The 19,147-nt window shown below is 36.8% G+C and overlaps 1 protein-coding gene across 2 annotated transcripts in view; it reads right to left on the reverse strand.

The window, feature by feature from the left end:
• Positions 1-19,147, reverse strand: part of NECAB1 (N-terminal EF-hand calcium binding protein 1) — a 279,489-nt gene that overhangs the window by 91,252 nt on the left and 169,090 nt on the right. For both annotated transcript variants that reach the window (XM_079901334.1, XM_079901335.1), the window contains exon 5: positions 15,439-15,536. In XM_079901334.1, the coding sequence (XP_079757460.1) occupies positions 15,439-15,536 (98 nt within the window). The remainder of the gene's footprint in view (positions 1-15,438; positions 15,537-19,147) is intronic.

A 19,147-nucleotide genomic window follows, 5' to 3' on the forward strand; every position in this document is an offset into this window, starting at 1 on the left:
TGATATGTATTAAATGCTCAATAAATAGCAGATATCCTTATTATAAAGAGTTACATTAGATTCTGTATGAAAAGGTCAGGTGGGTATGAGATATCAAGAGTCATGAAAGAGGCAAAGAATCAGGCAAGAAAAGAGGTCAGGGATCTGAAGGGAGTATAGTCCAAGCAGTAATCTGGGTTCAGTCATCTTGGCATGGCTGAGAAGAACTCCTTAGGAGCTGCAGTTACTAATGAAGTTTTAGACCTTCTGGGAATATTCACCCTTGGTGGACCCAAATATTATTTTTTTTTCATTTTTCAGGGTTCTGTGATTATGCAGGTCCCTAATTGTTAATATAGTGTCTGATTTCAGTGAATGAGGAACTATTGGTATCAATTTATAAGTGGTCCTACAAGGCTATATTTTTAAATTCGGATTTGGGGCCCTGAGTGGTGGTGGGTGGAAGAGGGGAAGAGAGAGCATACAGGGCCTTGGTGTGAGATCTTGACTTCCTTTCTATCTGAACTTATTCTCATTGAGAGCTCTAAGGCTTAGCAGTTAGCTTTTTCATCTGCTTAAAATGCAGCTCCATAGTTAGGTGTGTGATTATGGGCTTTTCTTAATTGTAGTTTGATTAAAGAGACTTTCCAGATGTAAGACACAATTTTGAGGTCACATTCTTTACCTCCTAAGAAGATACAGGTTATAAGTAGAAAAGTTCCTCCAGAATACTACAGAGGATAAAAAACTTGTAAAGAAGCAATAATTAATCTCATCTTGTAGCAATATAAAAGGAATTATTCTTTAGACCAATTGATTATGCTCAAAGCCATCTAAGTGATCTGTCATCAGTGACTTTCAGAAGGTAGCTCCTGATTCCTCTTAGTAAATTAAGCCTACAAGTGAAAGCATTCTTAATTCATTACATGCCAGTACACCTGCCACAAACATAATTAGTCCAGTCTCATAAGGGTGTCATTTTTGAAAGGTTAATAGATCCATCCATGCTTACCCCATCGCCCCAGGGGTCAGTTTTCAATTTGCCTATTCATGATGTGTTATGCTGCTCTTGAAATGCAATGAGTTTCTCAAAGAATTGGTAGTTTGTTTCTAATGTAAGATAGTATTGCATTTCAGCATTGCTGAAATATACAGTCTGGTGGTCTGAAAGACTAATTAGGAAATCTATTACCATACCATATACAATGATATAGCCATCTCAACTCGATCTTTTACTGAAACTATCAGGGCCAAATGTGTTTCAAAATTCAGAAATTTTCAGAATCTAGAAAGGTAATAGTATATACCATGTATCATATAATATCCTTATCAGGGTCTGGGGCAGCACCCAGCACCCAATGACTATATTGATATTTTTGCAGCACAATACTGAATATTAAAATAGGTTTTGCTACCAAGTGAATTTAGGTGCTAAACTTATCAAACAGCATCAACAACAAACAACAAGAAAAAGAAAGCCAAAGCATTCAGTTTGCAGAACTTTATGGATTTCGGAATTGCAAATAGGAGTGGTAGTGACTTTGCATCCTAACTCCTCCTCAAACAATCTCCATGAAGATTTTGGGAACAGAAGAGAAAGAGTTGCCAAGAATTTAGCTTGAAATTGAAGTAGGGGACATTTATTGCTACTTTCTACCTGTTAATTCTTTAAGACTCATTTTCAAAATTTCTCTTAGGCTACATAAAATATGGACTCTCTACATAATGGTTTGTCTAAAATGAGTAACTTGGACGAATTATTCTTTTACCGATAATCAGCTCATTGAGCTTTACTTGTGACTCTGATATGCATGAGAAAATATAAAAGGGAGTGGAGAGTAAGAATTAAAGGAAGAAAACAGCTCCTTCCAGTTACTGCCCTTTTCCTATGGCCACAGGTCCATCCTCACAGTAGTCTCATCTTTGCAAAGAGGCTGAAGAGTTGACTATTTTGCATTAATACTTTGCGGCACAGGGAAGGGGGATTACAAAATTTCCTACTGTTTCTCTTTATTAGATCAACAATCACTTTTTCTATCAGCCGAAAAAATCTGGTAACACAATGATCAAGATAGTAGAATAGTTATTAATAAAAGTGTTCTTGTTATCATCACTCTTGGGTAACTTTTGTTTCCTATTACAATCTTCTTGGTGCTTAAGACCTGGTTACACCTTGAATGTAGTAGGTGCTCCTAGTGTGCTTATTAAATTGGATTGAGAAAGCATCCTTATGCCCTTCGCACCACACCCTTTGTTTGTTTGTTTGCTTATTGCTTTTCAAAAGAAGTCTGTGTTTCCTATTGTTGAAGCTACTTTTCCTGTTTTCTCTCTAGGATTCAGAGGCATTGGATTCTGCTCCTGAAGATATTTATATCCTTTGTACTTCCAAGGGGGTTGTAGGAGTATATAATCTATCACTGCAAATGATCTGTTTTGATCACATAAAGGAAGAGATGGCTGACTAAGAGTTGTGCTTCCTTTTCAGTTATTCTCCTATATTGTTATGAATTAATTTCTGTTGGATTTTGATAATTCTGTTATTGACAGACATTTGTACCTGCACATACTCATGTGTGTCTCTACCCATAAGTAGCAGTTTGGCCTGGCACTCAGGGATATACATGCACTTCTATGCATTCACCAGACTGAAATTCTCCCAGAAACAAGCTCATTTTACTTCATCATTATTAAAAATATTTATGTGGGAAAAAAGTGTTTAGAACTGTTAAGAAACATATAACTAAATATGTTATCAATGTACTTTATAGGAAATTTATGCTATATGTCTCTTTTTCCTCCTTGCTTTTTATCAGCATGAAAATGAGGCTTCTGTTTCTAAGAAACTCTAAAAATATTACTCACCTGCACCTACCCTGTTCTGCCACATTATAATCTTGGTTATAGCTCTCAAATATCAGAACAGAAGATCATGAACTGAAGATGTGTCATAGAAAAAACTGTTTTAAAGGCAAGTTCAACATAATGGACTAAGGAAAAAAATCCAACCACGAGAAAACTTGATGTTGACTTAATTAAAAAAAAAAAGGCATCCTTTACAAAATACAAACTGTATGAGCACTAAAATTAAAACTGCTAATCCTTTTCTTTTTTTCAGTCCTCTCCAGCTGGCTACAAAATGTCTCTGGCCCCTTGCCAGGGAGCCCTGAATGTCTCTGGCACCAATGGAACACAGGCAGGCTAGAGACAGGCAGTTCTCACTTCACATTTTGGTAAATTCAGAAACAGTATGTTGCTGCCCTGGGCAGCTAAACATTCCAAATTTTAGAAACAATTTTTGGTGGAAATTTTGTGAATCTGCTCCCTCCTCACGTTTTCCCTGGTTCCTTGGAATGAACAGTCACTTTGCCGCTCAGCTTGACAAGAACTGTATTGCAGTCACTGATCCCCTCTTCCCTTCCACCTGATACAAGATCAGCAGTGACCTGCAGCACAGCCTTTCCTGTGATCTAATATATTTCAAAAAATGTTACTGAGTGGCTTAACTAGCCCTAGCACTGTAAGATGCTTCAAGATAGTAAATGGCTGAGTATGGTTGGGACAGAAATCACATAGGACCGGCTAAAGGTGGGACTGGAAAGATGAACAGCAGTGCCAGATGGACAAGAGGGCCAAGTCTTGTGTGCCCTGGGCAAAGAGTCTGGATTTTTTCCTGAGAGCAGTGGAGAGCCATTGCAAAGTTTTAGGCAAATGAGGGAAAGTCTTATTTTTTAGAAAGATTTCTCATCCTGCAGGATGGAGCATGACCTAAAGACAACATTGGGAACAGAATAATGAATTTGGTGTCTGTGGCAAATAATTCCAGTTAGAATCATGGCAACTCTGCCGAGCATGGTCCAGAGAGTGCGTTGAGAGAGGAGGATGTGAACAATATTAAAGAGATTAAATCATTGGGACTAGGTGATTGATTCTACCACAGGGGATAAAAGAAAGAGTGGAAGGTGACAAAGAACTGAAGGGGACACAAATTTGAAATTAACCCTTTCATTTGAGTGTTAGTCATATGGGTGATTTTTTTCATTTAAATTATATTTTTATTGCTATAATGTCATTTTAAATATTGTATATATTACAAAGTAAATTTGATAGGTGTGATATTTAGTGATATAATGTTTTTCTTAAGATAGAAGTCATGATGCTAACACATGTTTACTACAATAAGATTGTTATTATTGCCCATATTTGACTGAATCATAAGGCAAGTCAAAATGCATTTCTCTGCTTTAATAGAGATAATACCTGTGAGTTACTCCCTCACCTACCCACATTTCATGTAATTGAGATACTGATTTTCAGAGTAATACAGAAAAATGATATGACCATGTGAGGAAGAAAGAATGATCACTTACATATTTTGATATTCCTGAGAAAAGAAAGAAAAATCCTCACATAAATATTTTCTGAACATTTTGCATAACTTTGCTGTTGTAAGCCAAAAATTCTTGGTCTTTATCCACTACTTTTGGAGCACACAAAAATATATCCAAATAGGAAAACAGTGCTGGCAACCTTGTCTTAATTCATTTTGACTGTTAACAATGAAAAAAATAATCAGATCGAGAATAACACTTTTTAAAAATAGTTATTTTAAAAAATAGTTGCATTATATTTTTTCCGCGTGGATATGTAATTCTTGTTGAAAAATTTGTAGAATTCATAAAAATCACCTAAATTCACAGACACATAAATATGCACAAAATTGCAGAATGGACAGTAACTTTTCTTTAAAAGAATAAAAATCAGTACTATGACTGGAGTAAATATTATCCTGAATTTAGAGGTTACAGCTGGGAAACCAAATAAATATATATGAGAGAAGTAAGAGCTCTCTTAATTGACCTCCACTGTACTGAATATTCCCTCAGTTAAATTTTCAATATCCCTCCACTGCTTAACAATTAAACTAAATTTCCAACCAGTTTGCCTTTCAGCCTGAACACCCACTAGCAACCAAAATAGCCTTATGCTTCAAGCATGCATGATTCCCTGTATTTCCATGAAAATACACTGTTTCTCACACATGTGCTTATGTTATTTGTTTTCCTGAAAGTGAATTCCATTCCCACTATTACTCCAGCAATCTCTACCCATAGACAGAGATTTCTGTTCTTTGAAGTTCAGCTGAAATGTCATTTACTCCTTGGTAACTTTCCAGATTAGCTGGACAAAGAGATGCATTCCTATTTTCTATTCTTACCACATGGTTTGAACCATTCCACATGGTTTGAACCATTCTTATCAAATCTGTTCAGTTTTGCATTACGACAGTCCTGCATTACCCATTCTACTCTATGGTAAGCCTCTTGAGGACATTGTGTGGTAAAACTTAGATTCCTTTCTACTTCCTAGCACAGCATTTCTGCTGAATGAGTGACTGAATGGAGTCATTCCTAAAAGTCATGGATTTTCAGTTATTAAAAAAAAACTGAAACACTCTTTGAAAGCTGGTACTTATGAAGTACTTCCTTAAAAGCTTATTTTAGACTAGTCATCTTTAATATTAATTCAAACACATAAACATGTATTTCCTCTCTTGTTATGCATGTTTTGGCTCTTTTGATACCTATTTCATCATACATACATTTGTATATGTGGCTTGAGGCACAGTTCTAAAAACATAATTGATTCTCACTATCTTTCAGCATTATTAATACTCAACTAAGATGAGGAATGGACATGTATGTTGGTTTTAAAAAATCTATTTGGTTTCTTTTAATGGAGGCAAATATTAATAGAGAAAAAAAACAGGTAAAGATTCCCTTTCACCACTCCATCTCAACAAACACAGTTAAAAGTTAACTATTACAGTGGTTTTAAAGATATGTACACACACTCTATGATACATTTCCCTTGAATAAGTGGAATTTAATTCTCCTCCCCTTGAGGAGGGTTAGATTTAATGACTTGCTCCTAATGAACAGAATGTGGTAGAAGTGATAGGATGTTACTGCCAAGGTTATATTATAATCATAGTCTCTCTCTCATCTTAATCTCTCTCTGTATGTCTTTTTGCCTGTCTTTGTCTTTTCCTCTTTTTGGGTCTTGCTCTGGAGAAAGCCAGCTGCCGTGTCATATGAGCTGAACTAAGGAGAGGCTCACATGATGAGGAACTAAAGCTACATGACTGACTCTCTATTCCCTCTGAATATGCCAACAGATGTTCAGAAGCAGTTCCTCAAGCTCCTGCAGATGACTGCAGTCTCTTACTCAAATCTTGACTATAAGCTCTGAGTCAGAATCACCCAGTTAAGCAACTCCTGAATTCCTGACCCTCAAAAACTGCATGAGATAACTGGTAATTTAGGGAAAAAATTTGTTACACAGCAGTAGATAACTGTTATAACTAACAAGTCCTAAAATATTTTTTCTTTTCTCTCTAACCAATCATGGTTTTTTGTCATCTTTTCAAGAAATTGACTAGAAACCATGGTAGATTCAAGCCAAAAAAGCTATGAAGAAATTCATAGGGCATCAGTTTTGAGATTACTGTCTACATCTTAGCTGTATGACCTAACACTTTTTTCCTCAGTTTCTTTATTCACTACAGGAACAAAGCAGAACCTACCTAATAAAATATTAGAATTAAATAAGATACTAAACTAAAAGTGTTGGCAAAGTCTTTGGTAAGTTGTAATTGCTCAATAAATGTTAGCTTTATTATTATTATTCTGGTTTAAAAAGAAAAGCTAAGAGATTGCCTGAATAGACATTCAATCTCACAGAGTAAAACACACAGCTAGTATTCAGACACATATGTGTAAAATTAATGAAAACAAACTCCTTCCCATACTGTCAGAAGTCAAGCCACTTACAGGGCTAGTGAATGTCTTGAAAAGTGAATATGATCTATAACAGAAATTAAAACTGAATACTGTCCATGTTCAAAGAAACTCTAAGAGTGTGTCACTTTTGAACCACACCAGAGATCTCAGACCATGCTACAGCCCTATAGGGCCATTAGAGCTACAGGCCATGTGCTAGTACACAACTGTCAGATCACTAAATAAATCATTCCAAAGGGGACATCATACAACACTATGTGGTCATGAGCCTTGTAGCTACACAGGAAGCACAGGTATAATGTACTACATATTTATTTTGTTTTTGAATATACTATTCAAATAAGGGCTTTGGAAAAAGTAAATATTCTTCAAATAATATTTAGCATTTTTTGTATGCAATAGCAAACAAGAAAGGGAAAGAACAACTTCAACATGATAATAACTGATGCCTGTTGGATCTGAGAAATACAGCACAGACCAAGTTTTAATCTTTCCCTCTGCACTTTTACACTTTAGGCAAAATAAATGAGTCATATCAAATTTTACTCTCATGACAGAAGGAATCACATGCTGAGCTGTGTATCCTTTAAAAATGTTTGTATTAATTTCTCTTTACCTTATCTAGCTTTGAACATTACAAAGATCAGTTCCTCAGAAATAGGGTTATTACTTCATGAAGGCAACTGTAGTTCAGAGATATATCCTTAAGCAAACCTCCTTTTCTGTTTAAATAAAGTAGTATACTTTGTACTCATTACTTCGTTAAGCTGAAAATTAACTCCCAACTTCTATTAAGAACATAAGTGTTCCAGTCAGCGATTTAATAAAGCTAAATTTTAAAAGATTCCCATGAAGGAAATAAACAGCTCCAAAACTATAAGAAGTACATGACACAAAATACAATAATTTCTCACCATATCTTTTTTCTGGTTTGGTGAAGGAAAGGGAGTAGAGTTGAAAGGATTGGTAGGATTGTCTAAAAATAAAAAATGATCATGAAAAAGAAGGGATTATTTATAAGGATCCCTATGGCGTTGGGTTACACCAGAGATTTACCTGGAGCCTCTAACTGTCACAGTTCTAGGAATTTGTTAAGTTGTTTTTTTCAAGTCCTCTCAACTCAAGATTATATGCAAGATCACTGCTTGCTGCTTACACACTCATTCAGGAAACAGTAAATAAGGTAAAATGTAACAAACTGCAGTCAACATAACCAGACTCTATCCACTGATAAACCATAGCCTCTTGTGGACATGAATGAAGGCCTTTGGCAGAACCAGGCTCCAAAACTGCCTACTTAAAAGGTCAAAGACCTGCAGGCTCTTCTAGCTTCTTTCTCTATTAAAGTCCTGCCCATTCTCACCTTCTTGCTTAAGTCTCACCTCCACCCACTGAAGTTTTATCTGACTATTGTTTTTGAACATCAAGTTCATTCATAGCCTATATTAATGCATTATCAGTTAATTAAATATGTTATTTGTTCACGGCTTTATTATTTGTTTTTCCTCTTCCAATAAAAATATAAAGAATCTATTTATGCTTTCTACAAGTTTGTATTTGTAGTATTTTGTGAAACCATTTTAAAGCTTTATTTTATAATCGGGGAAATTATCTTGTTCCACTAAGATATAAGATTTTACATGTAGAGTCACAACTTATTATGGCCTTGTGGCACTGAAGAAGATTTTGAAACTTTACATAATAACAATAGGCATAAAGTGAAGCTTTAAAGTTCAGATTAGAAAAATGGGATACAGTGAGCCAGAAAGCTCAAGACAATGTAGCGACTGGTTAGATTTCTCTGGAAGACAGATGAGATAGGTTGGTCCTTTCACTAAATGGCAATGGATCTCAGTGTTCAAGCCTGTAATACCAGTTAATGAAGATAAATAGACTGTCACAGATGGAGCAGCTACTCAAGATAGTAGCTAACCTAGTTACCAAATTTATATACAAAAAAATCAATCATTTTCCAATATACCACCAATATAAAGGTAGGAATATGGAGAGGCAGACCATTTATAAAAGCGACAAAAATATAGAATATCTATAAGTTGACTGAACAAGACAAGTTTTGAAACTATATGAAGTATCAAAAAATTTAATGAGACCTAAAAGGAAGCTTGGATAAATGAAGAAATATATATGTACCTGCACAGGAAGGCATAAGATGACAATCTCTCAAAATCACTTTACAAAAGGAATGCAAATCCAATAAAAATTCTCATGGAATTTTTCCTTAGAATTGGAAAAAACAATATAAAACTTATATAATGGCAAAACAAACCAAAAAAAGACAATTCTTTGGTGAAGAAGAACAACCAGGGTAGACTCGTACTTTCACATTTCCAAATATACCCAAGTATTCAAGCAAGAATTCAATGTGTTAATAAAATTAGAATATACAGTTTTATCAGTGGAACAGGACATTTAGCTTGGACATAGACTCAAGTATAAATATGTATACAGCAAATGGTAAATGTGGTATTTTAAGTGAGTAGACAAAGAATGAAAAGCGTTGAAATAGTTAGGTGGCTATTTGGAAAAAAATCAGTTGGACTTCTACTTGGATGCTATTGGATCCTTTATAAATCTACCCAGAGCTCAGAGGGCCACCAATATTTTTGCTTATTGGTCTCAGGTATATTAGCTTTTCTTTTGGATATATTTATTCTCCAAGTAAAAAGCTAAATATGGCATGTAACTTCCCTTGTTTTCCAATTAAAGCTACATCTATTTCTCTGATGACATTAGACTATGTATTTTAAAATGTATGAACTTCCTTGTCTAGAATGTTGCATATGTACCATTCATCTTTTGATTTTAGCATTTAATTATTTTAGCATTTAATTATCATCTACTTCTGTCTATAATTTCTTACATACTTCTTTCATATATTACCCTAGGCTCTGGACACCTATTTGTTCACTTTCAAAATTGAAAGTAACTTTATCAGAGAAGCTGGAAGTCTCCAGCCTTTGCTGATCCACAGCCAAATTCTGAAGAGCTTAATCGTTTCAAAGAGCAAATTTATCTAACAACAGAAATTTTTTGTGCCATGATACAACTTAGAATTACATGTTTGTAATACGTTCAATATGGAGTCACATAAACCTCAAAAAATTTCAAATGAAAATCACTTGGCTTAAATCTCACTAAATTTATTTTATTAATAAATCAACTAAGCACTTTGTGACTCAGTTTCCACATTTTTGAAATAAGTCTATTTTCATTTGCCTAACATTCCTCACTAGGATATTACAAAAAATAAATGAAATAATGTGTATTAAAGGATGTTGAAAACTCTAAGGCACTATATAAATGTTAGCTGGAACTTATTGTTAATTCTCATTCCCTTTTTGGTCAAAGCTACTCTAGCCTTAAACTAATAGGAAAGAAGACACATTGGACTTTGGTAACTTGGCTTAGAGATGTAAGTCAGTGGTCAGGTAATTTGGCAGGGCTGCGGCAATAGAAAAAACTAATGATACGGTTGCCAAGTGGGTGCCAATCCAAGTTCTGAGCCTGCTCTGACTTCACTGTGAGCTTCTGTCCCTTACCTTCCTAACTACCACTTTGTTGATGTTCTTTGCTTGAACTAATCACCCACCCCATGGTCTGTACCCTACCCGTAATCTCACCTTTAAATTACCCCAAAAGTCATACTCACATGAGCTGGGTCAGGTGATCTCAGTTCTGCTCCCTCCTTCCCCAGACAGAGATGGCAAGTTCCTCTGCCCAGGATTCTCACTTTATAAGTCAGCAAATACTTCAGACTCCTTCAGGAGACCTGGGTCTCCTAGCAGACTCTGTCATCCATGACTTAATGAAGCAGGCTTTCCAAGGACCTGGGATTCCCCTTTTCAGGCTGGGCAAAAGTCTGGCCAAGTTTGAAAGAGATTCTAAGGCTTAGGCCTGACAGAGGGCTACTCTGCTATAGAGCCAAATTTGCAACCTCAAGACATTTCTCTCCTATTTTCCATGCCCCGAGTCTCTGTCTCCCATTCCCTAAACACATTACACGAAAGATCATTTTAAAGAGCAAATGGGATGTCAAATAAGCTTTTTGGAAAATGTTTTCCTATGGTTGCTCTGAAGTCTAAGAATATATTTTTCATTTTATTTTTAATGAATACTTAAAAGGATTGTAATGAAACTATAATGAAGAATGAAAGTGCCTGACTTCTATAAGCCTAAGAGGGTGTTTCTTCCATGAGCTTAAGAGGGTTTCACTATTCCATACATGGTAGTATTTTAGCACCTATACTTTGCCTGAAATAAGGGAAATTTATAAGGATAAATCCAATATAAAAATAGTAATTAATGATATTTTACCCAGATAGGAATTCTGAGACCTATTGCTATTTCTTCTTTTCTTTATAATAAGACTTCTCATAAATGAAATGATTATAATTTTTAACTAGTGAAAGAATTATGGAGCCCTGGGAGGCCCAGATGCTAAATATAAGGAAATAGGGATAGAGGAGAGATAGAAAGGTTGAAATGAAGACATCTACAGATGCCAGGGAGACAAACAACTTGGATCCCAAAGGCAGATATAAGAAGCAGGGGAGAGACAGATGCTCAGCAATGCTAGGACTCAAGTCTATTTTTTCTTAAAATCATTGATGTATTGGAGGATGTGCTTATTTGAAAAATAACTTTTAGGAGAAAACTAAATAGTATATATATGCATTTTTTATATAGATGTAGCTTCATTCAGCAACGTGACCATCACACCCTAAATAATTATTTTAAGAACACCATTCTTCATTTTAGCTTATGATAATCTCCTTTTAAGCCTTACTAATAAGTCTTAAGGATACCCCATTTAAATTTTAGCTTAAGCATCAGAATTCTACATGTGCTTTGAGATTACAAGCACATCACATACTGATGGTATAGGTTACTTATCACTCCATTATAGAAAGAAGAAAAACAAATTGACAAATCCAATTTGCATGTGTGTGTGTGTGTGTGTGTGTGTGTGTGTGTGTGTGTGTGTGTGTGTAATTCAAATTCAGGAAGTTCTGGTTTTAGCTACCTTCAAAGCTTTCAAGACCATTTGAAACTTGACCTGTGGTGCTTGTTCCAGAAAAATAAGCAAAGTAAAATAATCCAGGTAACTCTTTAAGGATCTATCAAAGGGCTGGGGTTAAAGGAGGAGGAGGAGGAAGGGAAAATAATGTTAACAGATTATATCTGTCCTGAGTTACCTCCTGGAATTTAAGTTAAGCAGCTGGAACCCATTTTGTCCATTCTCTCACACAGCAGACAAATGTATTGCCAGTGAAGATAGACCACAATTTTATTTCTCTTAAAAACCTAGAACAGTCAGCCCTTCCTACTGAGACAGGACTTTTCATCTGGGTAAAAATATATAAGAACTCTCAAAAGAGAAATACTGGATTTCTCAGTCAGAAGGGTTCTTTGTGCTAGACAGTATGGAGAAAATGTCAGTTTAACAGTGGTTTGAAAAATGTCAAAACTCCTGTGTTTCACTCATTTTGAGATATCATGCAAGTAACCTTTCTAATTTTATTTTTGACTATTTCTGATTTTCTTTCTTTCTTTTTTTAAATCAAATAGCTTATCCTTGATTAAGTAGAAATTTGAAAGCTTCCTAAATGAACTTAGGAACAACTTTTCTTTTAGGCACAAAATTATTTAGCCTTTGGAGCTGTATGAATATCTATTTCATCAATTATTTAGCCAATCAATAAATTTTTATTGAGTTCATTTTAATTGTCAGGTTCATTTCAATTGCTAGACTCTGGGTATTCAAAAAAGACCCTGCCTTTCTCCCTCCTTATAGACGGCAAATAAACAAAAAAATATATAGTTACTCATGCTGATAATTGCCAGCAAGGAACAAATGAGTTACTCTAAAAAGACAGCCTCTCTTAGACAAGATGATCAGAGAAGACCTTTATGAGAACATTGAATTTAAGATAAGATCTAAACAAAGAGAAGCCAGCCATATCAAGCAGAGGTTTTAAAAATTACCATTTCTGGAAAGACGGTCCCAAGGGATAAAATTTTATACAGTTTCCAAATGTTCCTGAAGAGGTCAAGAGAAAATGTATTTAGATTTCTTTTTCCTGTTTTCTTTTTCTGAAATTTGTTGTTTGGATATAGAGATCCTAGACTGATATTCCATTTTTTCATCTACTATTTTGCTTTACTTTTTGGCAGACTTTTTAAACTTTATTTTCCAAAATTCTGTTAAGTCTTTATTTCTGCTCTCTTGTTTAAATTTCCAAAAGCACTTTCTTATTTTCTGGTTGCCCACTGTTTGTCATACTATTCTTGCTTCATGGATGCTATATCTTCTCTTATTTCTTGGAAGAGGTTGAGGATATTACCTTGAAGTTTTCATCTTCCTGCATAGAATGCTGTCTTAGTCTCTCCCTCCCTCCTTCTTCTTTTTCAGTTTGTTTTGGTCTCTTTCTTTCCTGTAAGAAGCTTGATGGCACTTGGCTGACTGCATATTTAAGGATGGGGTACAAACAAGCTGATTACACAATGGGAGGAGAGATCAGGCCAAGCTCCATCACTGGAGGATTCATAGGTCTTTTCTCTTGTATTGGTTAAACTTCTCAGAGACAACCTCTTCCTTTCTGCCAGGAGGATATATGTCTGGTTGCCACACTCGGAGTTAAGTTATGGAAAAGAGCTGGATGTCTTTTCATGCAGTATATAAACTTTTATTTAATCCCTCAGCTATGACTGATGCCACCTCAGGGCTCTCTTTTACCTTTTCAGAGAGCAAGGGTATGTTTTCTACCTGGATTGATAAAGACAGTTGCTTAGCTGGGTAGAGAAGAACAGGGGATCGGGGGAATCTAACTGCTTCCTACTACTAGTACTTTCTAAGTACTTCCTACTACTATTAGATTTCTAATAGGTCACCTTGTTTTAGCCTTAGTATTCCCCTTGTTTCCCAGTGGCAACTACTGCCACCAATTCCTGAGCCTTTCTACAAATCAAGTTGGTGGTTTTCTCCTTTAGCTCAGTCCAGGCCAAGCAGTCAAATATCTCAGGTCTTCTATCAACTATTGGTTGTCCATTTGCTTTTCAGTTTCCAAATTTTGCTGCTATAAATTTCCCCATTAAAATATCTAATTTCAGTCTTTTTCATGGAGCTTCAAGAGCAAGCTGAACTACTTGTATGTATTAATCTGTGGTGTCTTTATCCAGAAATTCTGTATATTCTTTAATTTTTTAAATTTCTTGTTATGCACTCTATGTGCTAAAATGTCTTTTTTGACTTACTGATAGTGGAAATCTTAATTCTCATCTCTCTTGACCTCTTCATAGAAGTCAACACTATTGTCCACCTCCTACTTTATGAAACTCTCTTCTTCAACTCTGGACACTATACTCTCCTGTCTTTCTTCCCACCTTTCTTCCCATTCCATCTCAGACATGCTTGCTAGCTCTTTCCCCTCTATTCACCATCAGAGCTGAAGTTCCTTAAAGCTCAGTGTTAGGTTCCCTCCTCTCTTAACTTTATAGTCTCTCTTCAGATGACATATCACTCAAGTTCTTTGCCTAAGCACTAACAGTTCACATATTGTATACCTCCAGTCTAGACTTCATTTCTCAGGTCTAGACCTATGTATCCAATGGTTTATTTGACTTTCCTTAGATGTCTCAAATGTAGTTTAGACCCAATGTGTCTAAAAAATAACTTATGATCTTATCTCATTAAACTTGGCCCTCTTTTAGCATTCTCTGTCTAGATAGTGCCACTGTCCAGGAACACAAACTGAAAACTAAGATTCATTCTTGACAATTCCTTCCCTCCCAGTCCGCATATTCAATCCTTCTCCAAATTCTATTGACGGGATCTCAAATATATGTACAATTCACTTACGTTTCTCCATTTGCTCTGCCAGTACTGCCAAACTACCAACATCTCTCAGCTGGATTAGTGAACTAGCCTCCTACTCATCTTCTTAATTCTGTTCTTCCACATTCTCCACCCTAATCCCAAGCTAATTCTTACACAGTCTTTTCAAAAAGACTACATGAGTTTTCATACCTCTGCTTAAAATGGGTAATTTATTTGCACTAAGGATACAAGTCTAAATCTTTAGGTTTACCAGCGACATTGTGAAAGATGTGACCCCTCCCTACAACACCAGTTTTACCTCACACATTGCCACTCTTGGATTTTCTGTATTTTAGCCTTATTGGACATCTTCAATTCCTAGAATGCCCTGTGTCCCTCCTGAAAGAGGGCATTTGTACCTGTTGTTACTTGTATCTGGTTCTCCTTGGCCTAGCTATAACTATTTCTTTTAATTCAAATTGCTTAGATGTCATCTCCTGCAGCACGAATAAGGTGTTCTATCTTGTAATTCTCTCTGTTGTGCTATGTTGTAATCACTTGTTTACACACTCATCTCCCCATCAGAATAAGAGCCATTTGAACAGCTCTTTGTATCCTTAGCATTGAAGCACAGTATCTAGAATCTGGTAAGTTTTTTGTAATTGTATTGTGAATGAATAAAAAAGCTCATTTATATCAAAAAAATAAATTATCAGTGATTAAAACAAATCTGTACTTCCATGATACATTAGGAACTAGTTATGATTTTCAAGAGAAAGATACTTTGAAGAGATTTTATAGATAATAATCAAATTTCCTTACTTTTTTTGTTTTTCCCATTGCCTTCAGGATGGAAAGATTTAAATCTTCAAGTGCTGTTAGTACATTCTCATACTCGCCCAAATGCTGAGAAAAATATTCTGAAAAGTAAACATATTGAAATAAATACTTGTTTGCCTTTAGGTAATGATAAAACAAAATATCAACTGAAGATTTACACAATAAATGAGTAAAACAAATGGATAAAACTGACAAATTTTCAGATGAGACTAACTAAAGTGTCAATATACTTTCATTAAAAAAGAAAAAATCCTGGAGGGTTACCATTATTCTTTTTATCTTACAAAAAATAGGGAAAAAATGAAGCTGGATTTACATACACAACTGCTTCAATAAAAAGTTGTTCCCAAGAGACCTTCAAGATGGCAGAGGAGTAAGACGTGGAGACCACCTTCCTCCACACAAATACATCAAAAATACATGGACATGTGGAACAACTCCTACACAACACCTACTGAACGCTGGCAGAAGACTTCAGACTTCCCAAAACGCAAAAAACTCCCCATGTACCTGGGTAGGGCAAAAGAAAAAACAGAGACAAAAGAATAGGGATGGGACCTACACCTCTGGGAGGGAGCTGTGAAGGAGGAAAAGTTTCCACACACTAGGAAGCCCCTTCATGGGCAGAGTTGAGGGTGGGGGAGAAGCTTCGGAGCCACAGAGGAGAGCACAGCAATAGGGGTGCAGAGGGCAAAATGGAGAGATTCCCGCACAGAAGATCAGTGCCGACCAACACTCACCAGCCTGAGAAACTTGTCTGCTCACCCACCGGGGCGGGTGGGGTCTGGGAGCTGAGGCTCCAGCTTCGGAGGTCAGATCCCAGGGAGAGGACTGGGGTTGGCTGTGTGAACACAGCCTGAAGGGGGCTAGTGCACCACAGCTAGCTGGGACGGATTGCGGGAAGAAGTCTGAAACTGCCTAAGAGGAAGAGACCATTGTTTCAGGGTGCATGAGGAGAGGGGATTCAGAGCACTGACTAAATGAGTTCCAGGGACGGGTGCGAGCCGCGGCTATCAGTGCAGACCCCAGAGATGGATATGAAATGCTAAAGCTTCTGCTGCAGCCACCAAGAAGCCTGGGTGCAAGCACAGGTCACTATCCACACCTCCCCTCCCAGGAGCTTGTGCAGCCTGCCACTGCCAGGGTCCCATGATCCAGGGACAATTTCCTTGGGAGAACACATGGCATGCCTCAGGCTCTGGCAACATCACGCCAGCCTCTGAGACCGCAGGTTCGCCCCACATTCCATACCCCTCCTTCCCACCCCAGCCTGAGTGAGCCAGAGCCCCTTAATCAGCTGCTCCTTTAACCCCATCCTCTCTGAGTGAAGAACAGATGCCCTTAGGCGACCTCCACACAGAGACGGGGCCAAATCCAAAGCTGAACACTAGGTGCTGTTCGAACAAAGAAGAGAAAGGGAAATCTCTCCCAGCAGCCTCAGGAGCAGTGGATGAAATCTCCACAGTTAATGTGATGTACCCTGCATCTCTGGAATACCTGAATAGACAACGAGTCACCCCAAAATTGAGGCAGTGGACTTTGGGAGCAACTGTAGACTTGGGGTTTTCTTTCCATCTGTAAAGTTTTTCTGGTTTTAGGTTTATCTTTTTTGGTATCTAGACTTTATTATCATTGGTAGATTTGTTTGTTGATTAGGTTACACTCTTCCTTTTTTTTTAGATATATATACATATTTTTCCTCTTTCTCATTTTTTTTTTTATTTTTTGTGGTACATGGGCCTCTCACTGTTGTGGCCTCTCCCGTTGCGGAGCACAGGCTCCAGAGGCGCAGGCTCAGTGGCCATGGCTCACGGGCCCAGGCGCTCCGTGGCACGTGGGATCTTCCCGGACTGGGGCACAAACCCTTGGCCCTGCATTGGCAGGTGGACTCTCAACCACTGCGCCACCAGGGGAGCCTTCCTTTTTCTCTTTTTATGAGTGTATATGTGTTTGCTTCTTTGTGTGATTTTGCTTGTATAGCTTTGATTTTACCACTTGTCCCAGGGTTCTGTCTGTCCTTTTATTTTTATTTTTTTTTAGTATAGATTTTAGCACTTGTTATCATTGGTGAATTTGTGTTTTGGTTTGGTTTCTCTCTTCTTTCTTTGTTTCTTTCCTTTTTTTATTACTTTTTCATTTTCTCATTTTTAATATTTTTATATTTTTTATATTTTAATAACTTTCTTTCTTTCTTTCTTTCTCTCTTTCTTTCTTTCTGTCTCTCTTCTGAGCTGTGGGGCTGACAGGGTCTTGGTGCCCCGCCAGAGTGTCAGGCCTGTGCCCCTGAGGTGAGAGAGTTGAGTTCAGGATATTGGTCCACCAGAGACCTCCTGGCTCCACATAATATCAAACGGCAAAAGCTCTCCAAGATATCTCCATCTCAATGCTAAGACCCAGCTCCACCCAACAACCAGCAAGCTACAGTGCTGGGCACCTTATATCACACAACTAGCAAGACAGGAACACAAACTCAGCCATTAGCAAAGAGCTTGCCTAAAATTATAATAAGGTAACAGACAAACCAAAACACATCACCAGACGTGGTCCTGCCCACCAGAAAGACAAGATCCAGCCTCATCCACCAGAACAAAGGCACCAGTCCCGTCCACCAGGAAGCCTACAGAACCCAAAGAACAAATCTTAGAAACTGGCAGCAGACACAAAAACAATAGGAACTACAAACCTGCACCCTATGAAAAGGAGAACCAAACATAGTAGATTAAGCAAAATGAAAAGACAGAGAAACACACAGCAGTTGAGGAGCAAGGTAAAAACCCACCACACCAAACAAATGAAGAGGAAATAAGCAGTCTACCTGAAAAAGAATTCAGAGTAATGATAGTAAAGATGGTCCAAAATCTTGGAAGTAGAATGGAGAAAATATAAGAAACATTTAACAAGGACCTAGAAGAACTAAAGAGCAAACAAACAATGATGAAAAGCGCAATAAATGAAATTTAAAATTCTCTAAAAGAAATCAATAGCAGAATAACTGAGGCAGAAGAACGTATAAGTGAACTGGAAGATAAAATAGTGGAAATAAATACCTCATAACAGAATAAAGAAAAAAGAAAAGATGTGAGGACAGTCTCACAGAACTCTGGAACAATATTAAATGCAAAAACATTCAAATTATAGGGCTCCCAGAAGAAGAAGAGAGAAACTAAGGGACAGACAAGATATTTAAAGAGATTATAGTTGAAAATTTCCCTAATGTGGGAAAGGAAATAGTCAATCAAGTCCAGGAAGCGCAGAGAGTCCCACACAGGATAAATCCAAGGAGAAGCATGCTAACACATGTATTAATCAAACTAACAAAAATTAAATACAAAGAAAAAATATTTAAAAAGCAAGGGAAAAACAACAAATAACACACAAGGGAATCCCCATAAGGTAAACAGCTGATCTTTCAGTAGAAACTTTGCAAGCAAGAAGGTAGTGGCAACACATATTTAAAGTGATAAAAGGGAAAAACTAACAATCAAGATTACTCTACCCAGAAAGGATCTCATTCAGATTCGATGGAGAAATTAAAACCTTTACAGACAAGCAAAAGCTAAGAGAATTCAGCACCACAAAACCAGCTTTACAACAAATGCTAAAGGGACTTCTCAAGGCAGGAAACACAAGAGAAGGAAAAGACTGACAATAACAAACCCAAAGCGCTTAAGAAAATTGTAACAGGAACATA

This window comes from Stenella coeruleoalba, assembly GCF_951394435.1.
Source record: "Stenella coeruleoalba genome assembly, chromosome: 17".
Lineage (NCBI taxonomy): Eukaryota > Metazoa > Chordata > Mammalia > Artiodactyla > Delphinidae > Stenella > Stenella coeruleoalba.